The sequence below is a fragment of the Microcebus murinus genome, chromosome 15 (assembly GCF_040939455.1).
Source record: "Microcebus murinus isolate Inina chromosome 15, M.murinus_Inina_mat1.0, whole genome shotgun sequence".
In the NCBI taxonomy this organism is placed as follows: Eukaryota; Metazoa; Chordata; class Mammalia; order Primates; family Cheirogaleidae; genus Microcebus; species Microcebus murinus.
The window spans coordinates 7,482,595-7,497,959 of record NC_134118.1 but is presented as its reverse complement, the minus strand read 5'-3'; the positions used below and the strand labels follow the sequence as shown (position 1 = coordinate 7,497,959).

General features: G+C 38.6%; 1 protein-coding gene across 1 annotated transcript in view; it reads right to left on the bottom strand.

Moving 5' to 3' along the window:
- The window catches only part of LOC105856224 (ankyrin repeat domain-containing protein 26-like), a 62,911-nt gene that overhangs the window by 26,020 nt on the left and 21,526 nt on the right, over positions 1-15,365 (bottom strand). Inside the window, exons 11-13 of the mRNA XM_076010755.1 lie at positions 5,074-5,244; positions 3,254-3,287; positions 2,639-2,780 (exon numbers count right to left, since the gene is read on the bottom strand). Coding sequence (XP_075866870.1) covers positions 2,639-2,780; positions 3,254-3,287; positions 5,074-5,244 — 347 coding nt within the window. The remainder of the gene's footprint in view (positions 1-2,638; positions 2,781-3,253; positions 3,288-5,073; positions 5,245-15,365) is intronic.

The following is a 15,365-nucleotide window of genomic DNA, read 5'->3' as shown; positions in this document are numbered from 1 at the left end:
ACACTAAAAACTACAAAATGTCACTGAGAAAATTAAATACAACCTATATAAATGGAGAGATACACCCTGTTAGGGAGTGGAATGACTCACTATTGTTACGATCACAATTCTCCCGAAATTAATTTAATGTTCTAACACACTCCCTCTCTAATTCCCATCAGGCCAGCAGACATTTTCTTTTGTTTGTTTGTGTTTAATTGACAAGAAGGCTCTAAAATCCATGTGGAAATGCAAAGGATCTGGAACAGCCAAAATAACCCTGAAGAAACCAATAACTTAGAGGGCTGAATTCAAGACAATTATAAATCTAATCAAAGCAGCCTGATACTAATACAAGCTGAGAATCTGCTATCCAAAGTAGTTGGGACTAGAAGTGCTTTGGATTTATGTTTTCATTGGATCTGGAATATTTGCATATACATAGTAAGATATCATGGGGATGGAATCCAAATCTAAACACATATGTTTCAGAAACACCTTATACACATAGACTGAAGGTAATTTCATACAATACTTTCAATAATTTTGTGCATAGAACAAAGTTGGCACACATGAGGTAGTGTGTGGAATTTTCCATTTGTGGCATCAGGTTGGCACTCAAGGACTTTCATATTTTAGTCTTTCAGATTTGAGATTTTTGGATTAGGGATGTTCAGGCTGCATAAAGAAAGCCAAACATAGACAGTCCTCTCAATTTTTTTTTTTTTTTGAGACACAGTCTCATTGGCTAGAGTGCCGTGGCATCAGCCTAGCTCACAGCAACCTCAAACTCCTGGGCTCAAGCAATCCTGCTGCCTCAGCCTCATGAATAGCTGGGATTACAAGCATGTGCCACCATGCCCAGCTAATTTTTTCTATATATTTTGAGTTGGCCTATTAATATCTTTCTATTTTTAGTAGAGACGGAGTCTTGCTCTTGCTCAAGCTGGTCTCAAACTCCTGACCTTGAGCAATCCTCCCACCTCGCCCTCCCAGAGTGCTAGGATTATAGGCATGAGCCACTGCGCCTGGCCCAGTCTTCTCAATTTATGACAATTTAGACTTATGATTTTTCAACTTTACAGTGGGTTTACCAGGGTAGTAAATGGACTTTCAACTTATGATAGGTTCATCAGAATGTAACCCTATTGTAATTTGAGGAGATCTGTAAGTCAGTACAGGACAACAGAGAGTCCACAAACAGACTCACAAATATACAGCAAACTTATTTTTGACAAAGGCACGATGGCAATGCAGTGAAGAGGGGCAGCCTTTTCAGCATATGGTGCTATGGCAAGCAAATACCCATAACCAAAAATGAACTCAAACTGGATCACACATTATGTTTAGGTTTAAATGTAAATCTAAATCTTCAAAACGTCTAGAAGAAAGTATAGGAGAAAGTCTTTGTCACCTTGTACTAGGCAAAGATTTCTTAGATATGATACAAAAATCAAAACCTAAAATTGAACAAGCAGATAAGTTGGACTTCATCCAAACTAAAAACTTCTGCTCTTCAGAAGACACTATCCACACTATTATGAGAACAAATTGTCAAGCCACACACTGGGGAAAAGTCCTTGCAAAAAAATAGCTAATATAGTAATAATATCCAAAATATATAAAGAACTCCTAAAACTCAACAAATAAGAGAAAAACAAACCAACTTTTTAAATCGGAGAAGATTTGAAAAGACAGTTCACAAAGAAGATGTACAGATGGCACATAAGCACATGGGAAGATGTTCAACATTATTAGTCATAGGGTCACTAATACACATTAACACCATAATGACATACACAATACAAACTCTTCAGAATGGATACAAATAAAACATAAAATATTGGCAAAAAAAATAGTGTTTTTCACAATACAGGGCAAATGGAACTGTCAGATACTGCTGATAGGAACGGAGAATGACAGAAACACTTTGGAAAACAGTTTTGTAGCTACTTAATAAAGGAATTTAAAGGGGCATAATGAGCCTTTTGTGGATGATGGATGGTAACTGTAATATCTTGATTATAGTGATGGCTTTACATGTGTAAACCTATGTTAAAACTTGCCAAATTGTACATTTCATTTAAGTACAGGATACCGCATATCAATTACATCTCACTAAAGCTACTGATTGCAGGAACAAACACCTAAGACAGTGAGACACAGAAAAGATATGAAATGATGAAATGAGATGCAGGATAACACTAGAAGATTTAGATGTTTAACCTTATAGCAATGAGAAGTGGTAGCTGGCTTTTAAGCAAAGGAGTACTATGATCAGATCTTAATTCTTCAAAATATATAATTATGGGTGCAGAGCAGACCATAGTTTCGGCAGGTGGGGTAGCAGGGAAAACAGTTCTAAGGTGACTGCACTATTCCAGCTGGGAGATACTGGTAACCTGGCCTTGGCTAAATGAATAGAAGAGAAGCAGAAGCAACAAAAAGACTGGAGGTACCATTCACACTGAAAAAAGTGAAGTGGAATTACCACAGCCCTTTGGCTGAAAGTGTACAGTACACAATAGTCCTCATTCTATTTTAACATAAAGCATATTTCTAAGACGAACATCACTGTAACACACAAGGGCTCTATGATGCAGTGCTCAGCAATGTGTCCCCATGTTAACAAGGCCTTATATTTATACAATGATCTTACGTTTACAATCCTTTCCAAGTTGTTTGATGAGCAGCATAAACTGCTTATAAGCAGAGTAAGGCAACTCATGATCCTCTAGGGCTATTTCAGATGATCCAGTTAAGTCATCAATATCACCCATAGAACGTATTTTGTGTTTGACCTATAACACAAATAACACTATTTCAAAATGTCTGCAAATTATTTAGAACTGTGGTCCCCAACCCCCGGGCCACAGCCTGGTACTGGTCCGTGGCCTGTTAGGAACCAGCAGGAAGCACAGCCTGAGCCTCCCTGCCCCACAACACCACCACCCTCCTCCCCTACCTGTCCACTGCCCCCTGCCTCCTGTCAGTGGAAAAACTGTCTTCCATCAAACCGGCCCCTGCTGCCAAAAACGTTGGGGACCACTGATTTAGAGCATATATAAATGTACAGAAGTGCTAATTTTATAAGTTTTTATAAGAGCAAAAGTACAGGTACTTCTTTAAAAAATGATATTTATTCAAAGGATACCTTTATCAGTGGCTACTGTTTTTTACAACATCTTTACAACAAGAGTCTCTATTTTTTCACTTTACCTTTCATCAAGTATCTTTAACAACCATAATTTCGATAATTGATATTTGGCAATACCTTGTTCTTTTTGTTAGATGTTTTCATTGCTGGCCTAGAAAAAAAAATTCCTTTCAGGCAAACAGTAAATATGTAAAACACAAAGTATATCTTAAACTATTATTTTTTTCAGATAAAATATCTGCATTTTCAATTTCCTTCTCATATTCATAATGTTTATAGGTATTTTTTTACAGGTAATGTAAAGTGTAAAATTTAGATCAACCTTTCTGACAGACAATGTAAAAGGAAAAATGTGTTATTTGCATTATTTAACAGAAAGAAATACACCAGGTGTACTTTTCGCTGTTGTTGTCATTCTTCTTCCCAAGAAGAACAAGCTTTTTCCTGGCATTCAAACCTATTTGGAAAATGTTACTTACGTCCTTCTATGAGGGAAACCCCTTTTTAATGATGTTATTGGTGAGCTCTATCAGGAGTACAATGCAGTACCATGCATAATTCTAAGCACTGCACATGTCTTAAACTCATTCTTAGCCTCACAACAATTCTGTGAGGGATGTAAAACATTAGGTATTTTATAAAGGAAGAAAGTAGGCACAGAAAGACCATGGAACTTGCTCAAAAGTCTACATAGTTGGTTAGTAACAGACCCAGCATTCAAACTCAAGAATTCTGCTGCAAAGCAGGTGTTTCACCTAATGTTGTGAAAGTAATATTTATTTTCAAATGATATGATAGTAGATGAATCCATTTATCATTCCATTTCTGGCTATAATCACACATAATAATTTCTGAATCTTGCAAATATTTTTATTAATAAAAAAGACTTTATACGAAGGCTATTTTGGAAACCTACTTTCAATAAAGTAAAGATGTATTTTTCCTGAAGAAATTCACCAACAGGCATTCCTTCATCTATTCAAGTCTTCATTCATGCATTCAATAAACACTAACTGAGCACATAATGTCAAGGACACTGTTGGTTCAGGGAAACATCCATTTTCTACTTTAGAACTTTATAATCCAAATGTAATGGTCTGTGATACATTGTCAATAGTTTGATCTTCTATTATACATAAACAAAATACTTCCCTTCCCCCTACAATTTAATAATTATAAAGTTGATACACCTGATATTTTAGAGTGTATTAACAAATCACATCTACTACTGATGCTACTGGCAATGGTACTGTAATATGTACAGTCCTCAAGGGATGTTTACACTCCATTAAGGATGGCATGAGGGTTTGTATGTTTATTATTAATTGTACATAATTTTTAAAATATATATCTATGATCATTTAAATTTTAGGAGAGCATTTGCATATTCAACCAAAGTAGAATATTCCATTTCTGATCCAACTCTGAAGGAACAACCTCTTACCATAAAACTATACATGAATAGAAGTTATAAGGACAATTAGTTTGCTAGAAATCTTTAAAACATAATGTATCAAACTTTCTAATGCTTACACCTGGAAACAAATTTAAACTTCACAAACAGGTCCTTCTCCACTAGATCATTCCCAAAGCAGATAATAAACATACTCTAAAAGCTGCTATTTTAAGACATAAAAAGAAAGAAACCTCCCTTGAACCCCGCTTTCTTCTTCAGTGATCACCTATTTCTCCATTGTCTTTCCTAGTAAAGTTCTCTCAGGAGTCATCTAAGCTCATCCACTACAGGCAAGGGTTCCTGGTGACCAGTATTGAAACTGCTCCTTGTCCAAGTTACTTCTCATCTTCATCAAGTTCAACAGCACTGACATAGTTGAGTATGCTCTAACTTTGGCAGACTACACTACTCTATTTCCCAGTGAAAAAGAAATGACTGCTAACATTCCTTCACAAAGAAATTATGAACTCAGAGGTTTTACCTTCCTTCATCCTGTTCTATTTCACGTAAATTGCTGTCATCATTCACTGGAAGCAGACCACCAGTTAGTAATTTGGGCTTTTCAAACATTGCTGTCATCATAGATTTGTTTGAGGTCCGTTTTTCATTTCCATTTTTCTTTACTTCCTTTATATGCGATGCAGGACCACTACTTTAAAAAACACATAAAAAGCCAGTACTTTTTAATAATTCTGCTGAAAGAGATAAAAAGACAATACCCATTTCAATTCACTCATTTATTAATTCAAAAAACCACTGTGAAATACTCACAATCTACAAGGCAATGTATATTCCCTGCTTCAGATTCCAGGTAAACATACAATTATCATACAGGGTGATATGTAAGAGCTTATCTATGAAAAGTTCTATCTGAGCACAAGGAAGGATTCACAGAAGAGGCAAAAGATAAGAGGGGCTTCCCAGGCCGACAGCTGGCAGAAAACTATCCTATCTGAGAACAGAATGTGAGTACCAAAGTGAGGCCCATGGCATCTAAATGTTCCATAGGAACTAAAAAGGAAAAGTGTAAAATACATGGAAGCAAATAAACCTGAATGATACAATAAAAGCCTGGAGCTCATGGCTTACAAGCAATGACTCTTTGACATGAAAATAATAGTCTGATTACTGCTATATTTTCAGTATTTCTTTGAAATATGATAATGTTTCATTTAAATGAAGTTGATAAAATAGAATGAGGCACATATGACATGAATGTAAGAAGAAATTGTGAAAATATCTTTGGGGGAAAATACCTAACTTCTAAAATACTTGTCATTATATATAGTTCAGAAATAATAATATTGTTTGTTTGAAAAAAAATAATTCAGTAACTGTTGTAAACTATAGCATACCAGGAGAAAACTGCAATTACTTTTTTATGCTGTAAATACCTGCATTAGAATATCACTATTATATATCTACATAAATTTATAAAGAGGCAACAATTTCCTCTCCCACAGCAGATTACATTAGGGGTACAGCATGGGCCCCTAAAAAATATCAAAAATATAACTAAAACTAACAATTATGTATTAAAAGAAAATTATCTAGATAATTATTCTGTATAAGACTAAGCATCTAAAAAATGGGAGATCATCCTGAGAGCAATTATTAAATAATTCCTCTTGCCTCAACATTTAAAAGTCTACAATTCCACAATAAAAAAGTGTTCCATTTTGAACATAGTTGAAGGAAGGCAAGTTTAAACAGAAAACACCCAATGAAAGTTGCCTTAGAAGTACAGAAGGACTCACCTGTAGCCATGACAACAAGTAGCCATCCACAACCAGTTTAAATCCAGTTAATCCATCAATGACCACTGACCTCAATCACCATCCACTCAATGTCAGCCTCTTGCTTTTGAGAGACAGCCAAGCAGACATGAACTAACTACAATAGACATGCCTGGCAGGGCCAATCAATCAACCACAGTGTCACTCAAATAATCATGTTGCTAGGTCATGACGTCAAGCCACTTATGCCCTCTGAACATCTGCCAATCCTTGACTCCACTCTTCCCCAAACCCTATATATAAGATCAACAGCTGCTCTGTCAGAAGTCACTCTGTCTGACTAGCAAAGATCTCTTTCACAGTCTGTCTTTTTATTTCATATACTGAAAGCTCACCATCCTTTGGAAAGAATTATTTAAGTCCCTTAAATTTACCTCCCTTATGTTTTACTCTTCTTAATAAAATATAAACATAGTTTGCAATTACTTTGGTTTATCTTAGCACATTGAAAACTGTCATAATTACCAGTAAAAGAATAAATAGTGAGTAATCACAGTATTGGGCTTTTCTCCTAAATGAAAAAAGGATAATATAGAGAATATAGCTTATTAGAAAGACCTAAAAGAATCCAAACATTGCATATGGTTGCCAGGTAAAATTGTCACAATGAACCCAGGTCAAACTTTTTTTTTTTAAGTGAGAATTAGTCTAGTGTGTAAAACAACACACTCACACACAGTAAACTCCACCCCCTCATTTACTAAGTATGTACTGAGCAGCCACTTGCTCCCTGCTGGGCCCCTTCCTAGACACCTAGGAGATGGCAGTGAGCAAACATCCTACTCATGTGAGTGAAGTAAACACACAGTAACAGTAAAGGAACAGACAGACAAATGTATAGCATGCTACAGGAGAAAAACTAAAGCAGGAAATGAAACGCTTAAGTGTTGGAGAGGTGCGCTGGTGGAAATATGAGGATGGCCACAAAAGGCCTTGCTGAGAAAACCACTTTAAGGAAAGAACTGAAGGAATGGAAGGAGCAAGCCAGGAGGGTGTCTGAGGGAAAAGCTTTCCAGACACAGGGAACTGCAAGTACAGAGGTGTGCCTGGAGTGTGTAAGGAAGAGCGAGAGGTCCATGCGGCTGCAGCAGAGCAACAGGGGTAGAAAAATAGAAGATTAAGTCAGGGGGACAATAGGTCACATCATGTACTGCCTTTTAGGCATCAGGAAGAACTGTGGCATACACTCTCACTGAAAGGGGAGGCAATTCAGAGGTTTTTAGTAGAGCAATGACCTAACCTGACTTAGGATTTTATAGCTACACTGGGTTAAGCTAGAAAAAGGATTAAAAACAGAAAAGGAAAAAGAAAAAAACCAAGAAGACCAATTAGTAGTCTCTTATTCTCACCTAGACAGCCAGAGGTGGTGCCTGGAACATGGAAGATGCGACAGCTTCTGGATATATTTTGAAGGTAGACATGACTAGATTTACAGATGGATTGGATATGAGGTATATGAGAGAAAGAGAGAGAGAGAGGATGTGTCTAGGATGACACCAAAGTTTTTGGCAGAAAAACTGGAAGAGCTACCATTAACTCAAGTAGGAGTGACTACCCAAGGGGCAGGTATGAGCAAGAACATGAGTAGCTCTATTTTGGACCCAATAAGTTTGCAACATCATGTAGCTAACCAAAGAGCAATGTCAAATAGGCAGTTTGGTATATCAGTCTGGAATTAAACAGAGAGCTCTTCCGTGGACATAGAAATCATTATCATATACAAGGAAGTAAGTGTCCTGACAAAGAAGGTACAGGACTGAGCCCTGGGACATCTTCAACGTTACAAGGTGAGGGCTGAGGACAAGCACACAAAACAAGCTAAGATGGACAGACTAGAAAGGCAGGAGGGAAATCCAGGTGAATGAGTGATATCCTGAAAGGCAAGTGATGAAAGTGTTATGAAGGACAGAGGCTTCCATTGGGCCAAATATTGCTGATAGGTGTAAGAAATTATATCCAGATTTATTAAAGTCAAACTCAGGGGTAAACATGAGAAAAACTATTTTGGAGGAGTGGTGAAAGTGAAAATTACAGGAGTTTAAGAGTGAATGGAATGAAAATTTGAGTCCGTGAATGTTCTTTCAAGGACATTATACCTAAGAGGAACGATCACGGATGATCTAATATTTCTCTTGTGTAGCTGTAGTTTTCAATCCTTATATAATCATTATGTAGCATATTTTAACACTTTCTAAAGTTTTTAAAAGTTATATACATATAGCATTTATTAAAATGCCCGACCAATAAACTCACAACATTTTAGAACTATAAGACCCCTTGAATGCTTCTAGATATTAGAAAGCTGATTATCATTTTGCTCATGCTTATAAACAAAGACCACAGAAAGACTAAAAGTTGCAAGGACAATATTTCTTCCTTGATAAAAATCACCCAACTCTAGGATATTTTATATTTTTCAAAATGCAGAGCAATCACTGATATTATAATACTAAATTCAATCACAGGGAAAAAAGAGGATGAAAGTAGAAAATAATCTCATTTTATAAATTGAATATTTGCATATTATATAATATGAACTCACAGTTGAAAACTCAGAGTGGTACATACCGAAATGCATCATCTTTTAAAAGGAAGGATAATGGCATGCATGCAGGGTGCCCTTAAAAGGAAGATTCACGGCATTACTATTACAAACCACAGGGCCTTGGTTTTAGCACAGGGGTCATCAAATTAGTGCTAATGGGCCAAATCTAGCCCATGGCGTGTTTTTGTTAAGTTAACCTTTTATTATAACATAGTCACACCTAGTTGCTTATTGTCTATGACAGATTGTAGACTATAACAACAGAGATCCTATGATTCGCAAAGCCTAAAATATTTACTATCTGGCTCCTTTACAGAAAGAGTTGGCCAACCATTTCAGTATTTTAGCCAAAATACTGAAATGTTTGCATGGAATATGCACCTCATCTGCAATCCCTTGACAATATTCAGATTAATTTGAGGGTCTGATATGTGAAAACTCATGCACTGAGAACAAAAAACAATAAAATTTAATACCTAACAATTTTGTTGGAAACAAAGTAGAGTGCCAATGTAGCTTCCCTTCTGCTCCTCAGCACATACTGTAGGAATTCTAACATAATTTGCTTAAGGTGCATCACTGAATTAAATGCTTTAAATATATGGCTATGACCACCTTTTTCCTTATTGATGGGTATTTAGACTATCTCCAACTTTTTAATATGACAATGCTATAGTAAATATCCTTAACATACATACATTATATAATCATAACATACATCATATATTTTATACATATATTGACTGGTTGTATATTAGATATAATATAGAATAAATGTCCTTAATGTGTGCTTGTGTATGTGTGTGTATCTTTACAGAAATCATGTCTTCCTGTTGAACCTAGTCACAGAAGTGAAGTTGTTAGGTTAAAGGAGTGACATATTTGAAATTTTGATACATGCGACTAAATTACCCTTCAAAAAAGATGTACCAATTTCATTCACCAACAGGGTATGGGAGTGCCTTTTCTCTCACATTTGCCAAAACTGCTTTTTTAAAAAAATAAAATATCACCATGATTGGGATTAATAGCATCTCATTGTTTAATTTGCATTTTTCTCATTTTCAGGCAAGGCTAAATATTACTAGCGAAATGCAAAATTTGTTAATCAAGAATATTAGCCCAGGGGGAGGATCAAGATGGCGGACGAGAAACATCGCCAGACAGAGTGTCTCTGCAGAAAAGGCAGATTTTAGCAGAAATTAGAAAAAAGAAGCAAGAAGACGAGCATACAGCGGACAAGGGCCGGAAGGAGGGGTACCTGAGATACAGGAGATTCTACAAGAGGAGGTTGCCGAGGAGAACTGGAAGCTGAGACCGCCAGAGCAGCCCGGAGACCAGCAAGAAGGGTAGGTGGATCAGTCACCTTTCCCCTCCACTGCATCTGGGACTGCTGGTGGGCTCCCCAGCAGGTGGAAAGACCTGCGGACACCATCCCAGAGACGGCCGCCGCCAGCAAGCAGTAAGCCTGTGGCGGACGTGGTACCAGGCTCCTAAATCCCTCAGGGCACCTCCGTGTGCACAGACCCGAGCTGCGAGGCAGGCGCCATATTGCCTCCTTCTCCTCTCTGCCGACCCTACCCATGGGTGCCCAAAGAGACAATATAGCCACCAGCCAGAGGCACCTCCAGGGAATCGGACCTTCCCTTTTGGGGCCCTATAGCTGACTAAGGGGAACTCAGACTGTGAGCTCCCTACCCGCCAGCCCACCCAAGTGCTGCTGGCACGGTGATCCCAGGAGAACGGGGCAGACCTTGAGGCTGAGAGACATAGACCCAGCTTGGGCTCCCTGTGGGCGAATTTAGGACTGGCACTCCTCTCCCTAGTGGGGATATAGTTTGAACTCTGGGACCCAGAGGTCAGACCTGCAGGCCTCGCATTGCCCGGGGCACAGAAGGGATATACGTGAACAGCCTACTGAGGTGTGTGTGCCTTCAGGGGCAGTTCAACGTCCTAGAGGGCAACCCTCCTCCCCAAAGGAGGCTGTACGCCCAGCCCAAGTGGTATTTCTGTGCAGGGAACCTCCCCACCAGCATCACAGTCCAGGGAAGCCTGGTGGCGTGTGGTCTGGCCTGCTGGCAGAGGCCCAGGAGTAGCTGCGGAGTTGGGGATGGTGGAAAGAAATGAGGCCTGCTCCACACTGCGGGTCTCAGACAGCCCCACCTCCACACACAGATTTTCTGATTGAGCCAGGCCATTCCAGCCCCTCCCTGACAGCTTTTCCTAGAAGCAGAGAACAGAACTTTGACCCCTGCTAACAGCATTGGTGGTGCCTGAGGGCAGGCTTACCAAACCCAGCTTCACCCAGACTCCCTCCTAGACCTGCCCTCACTGAGGGGGAGAAAAGGACACACCTGGCAGTCCCAGGGCCCCACCGATCAGAAAAAGAGCTGATAACAGAACACAAAAACAACAGCATAGCCTGTTCCTCCAAGCAAGCACCACATACTGACAGGGAGGGCATCCTCACAGCCTTTTCACGGCACCTACTGACACTTTATACAAGGAGTGGTTGAATCTCACCCACAGACACCACCTACTGGCTCAGAAACTAAACAAGGCGTGTGATTACTCAAACAAAAACCTAAAGGAAAGAAATAACAACTGATCGACATGGGAAGAAATCAGTGAAGGAACTCTGGAAATATGAAGAACCAAACGGAAAACACACCGCCAAAGAGGAGCACCAGCCCTCTAGAAACGGACACCGACCAAAATCAGACAACTAAAATGACAGAAGAGGAATTTCGTATGTGGATCATAAGAACACTCACCGACCTACAAGAACAACTCAATAACCAACACAATGAAACCACAAAAAGCCTCCAGGACCTAGAACAAAAGTTCACTAATGAAATAGACACAATGAAGAAAAGTTTAACCGAACTCCTGGAAATGAAGAATCAATTCAGGGAACTACAAAATACAGTGGAAAGTCTCAAGAACAAGGTAGATCAAACAGAAGAAAGAATCTCACAGATTGAAGATAACACCCTCCAACTAAATAAAACAGTCACAGAGATAGAGCAGAGAAACAAGAGAAAAGAGCAAAGCCTACAAGAAATGTGGGATTATGTGAAGAAACCTAAAGTGAGGGTCATAGGGTTACCAGAAGGGGAAGAAGAAAACACCAAAGGGTTGGACAAGTTATTTGAAGATATAATAGAGGAAAATTTCCCAGGCCTTGCTCAAAAACTCGATATACAAGTTCAAGAAGCTCAGAGGACCCCTGGGAGATTCAATGCCAACAGGAAGATATCATGACATGCAGTCATAAGACTGACCAAAGTATCAACTAAACAGGCCCTTCTAAGAGTTGTAAGATGAAAGAAGCAAGTAACATACAAGGGAAAGCCAATTGGAATAACACCAGACTTCTCTACTGAGACTTTACTAGCAAGGAGAGACTGGGGCCCCATTCTCACTCTACTGAAACAAAGCAATGCCCAGCCTAGAATCTTATTCCCTGCAAAACTAAGTTTCATATATGAAGGAGAAATAAAGACATTCTCAGACAAGCAAAGTCTCACAGAATTCACCAAGAAAAGACCAGCCCTACAAGAAGTACTCAAAACAGTGTTACGCACAGAACACCATCATAAAAACTCACGAATATAAAAACAACCAAAACCCAAAGATTAAAGGCCAGATAATACAATGGCTCAAGAGATAAATCAAAGCAACAACATCCAACCCAACAGAATGAACAATAATCTACCTTACCTATCAGTTCTCTCAATAAATGTGAAGGGCTTAAACTCTCCACTCAAGAGACATAGGCTGGCTGAATGGATAAGAAAATACAGGCCAAGTATACGCTGTCATCAGGAAACACATCTAACCTGCAAGGATGCATATAGACTAAAAGTAAAAGGGTGGAGATCAGTATTCCAACCAAGTGGAAGCCAAAAGAAACCTGATGTGGCAGTTCTAATTTCAGACGATTTAGTTTTTAAACCAACAAATGTAGTGCAAGACAAAGAGGGTCATTATATAATGGTGAAGGGCACAATTCAACAAGAAGAGATAACAACTTTAAATATATATGCACCCAACATAGGTGTACCCAGATTCATAAAGCAAACCTTACTGGATCTAAGCAAATTGATTAATAGCAACTCCTTAATCATCAGAGATTTCAACACCCCACTTACGGCACAAGACAGATCCTCCAAACAGAAAATTAATAAAGAAATAATGGACTTAAACAAAACTCTAGAACAATTGGGTCTGACTGACATTTACAGGACATTCTACCCAAAATCCACTGAATATACGTTCGTCTCATCAGCTCACGGGACATTCTCTAAGATCAACCATATCCTAGGACAAAAAGTAAATCTCAAGAAATTTAAAAAAATAGAAATCATACCATGTACCTTCTCAGATCACAGTGGAATAAAAGTCGAAATCAACCCTAACAGAAACTCACATTTCTACACAAAAACGTGGAAATTAAACAACCTCCTATTAAACGATTACTTCATAAATGGAGAAATCAAGATGGAAATAAAAAAATTCTATGAACAAAATGATAATGGAGAGACAAGTTATCAAATCCTCTGGGACACAACTAAAGCAGTTCTGAGAGGAAAGTTTATCTCTATAAATGCCTGTAACCAAAAGTCAATAAGATCACGAATAGACAATCTAACGAAACGAATCAAAGAGCTGGAAAAAGAAGAACAGACCAACCCCAAACCCAGCAGAAGAAGTGAAATCAACAAGATCAAATCAGAACTAAATGCAATTGAAAACAGGGAAGCTATTTAGGAGATTGTTAAAACAAAAAGTTGGTTCTTTGAAAAAAATAAACAAAATTGACACACCACTGGCTAAGCTAACAAAAAGCAGAAAAGAGAAATCTCTAATGAGCTCCATCAGGAACAAAAAAGGAGATATCACAGCTGATCCCAAGGAGATACAAGATATAATTTATGAATACTACAAAAATCTTTATGCACATAAACTGGAAAATGTGGAGGAAATGGAAAAATTTCTAGAAACACACAGCCTCCTTAAGCTCAACCAGGAAGAAATAGATTCCTTGAACAGACCAATCTCAACAGCTGAAATAGAAACAGCAATTAAAAATCTCCCTAAAAAGAAAAGTCCCGGTCCAGATGGTTTCACACCCAAATTTTACCACACTTACAAAGAAGAACTAGTACCTATCTTGCAGAAACTATTCCACAACATCGAGAAGAATGGAAACCTCCCCGACACCTTTTATGAAGCGAATATTATTCTGATACCTGTGGGGCGCGGTAGCAACGCCATTCCAAGATGGCGCCCGCTTCCTGGTCACACCCTGCTGTTAGTCTGACAAACAATTGCTCAGCGCATGTGCAGAGTTTGTCTCCTCCCTTCCAAGTGCCTTATCCAATCAGACAATGCCCAGTGTACTTACTGCCTTTATAAGCAGCCGCTGAGAACGCCTCGGCGTCTTCCGTATTATGAAAGTCTAAAGGGAACCCCATTAAAGCACGGTCAGAAGAACTCCGGTTGCCGCGTCTTCCTTGCTGGCGAGGCGGGCGCGACAGATACCAAAACCAGGAAAGGATGCAACAAAAAAAGAAAACTACAGACCAATATCCCTAATGAAGATAGATGCAAAAATTTTCAACAAAATCTTAGCTAACCGAATCTAGATGTTATCAAAAAAATAATCCATCACGACCAAGTGGGCTTCATCCCAGGGATTCAGGGATGGTTCAACATACGTAAATCTATAAATGCAATTCACCACATAAACAGAAGCAATAACAAAGACCACATGATTCTTTCAATAGATGCAGAAAAAGCTTTTGAAAAAATTCAACACCCTTTCATGATACGAACACTTAAGAAAATAGGCATAGAAGGGACATACCTAAAAATGATACAAGCCATATATGTCAGACCCATAGCCAACATCATACTGAATGGGGAAAAATTGAAAGCATTCCCACTTAGAACTGGAACCAGTCAAGGCTGCCCACTATCTCCACTTCTATTCAATGTAGTGCTGGAAGTCCTGGCTACAGCAATCAAACAGGAAAGTAGAATTAAAGGTATCCAAATAGAGGCAGAAGAGATCAAACTTTCACTATTTGCTGATGATATGATATTGTATTCAGAAAACCCCAAAGATTCAACCAAGAAACTCCTGGAACTGATCAATGAATTTAGTAAAGTCTCAGGATACAAAATCAATACACAGAAATCAGAGGCATTCATATACGCCAACAATCAAATTGAGAATCAAATCAAAGACTCAATTCCCGTCACAATGGCAAAAAAGAAATTAAAGTACCTAAGAATATACTTAACCAAGGAGGTAAAAGACCTCTATAGGGAGAACTATGAAACACTGAGGAAGGAAATAGCAGAGGATGTAAACAGATGGAAATCCATACCATGCTCGTGGATCGGCAGACTCAACATCATCAA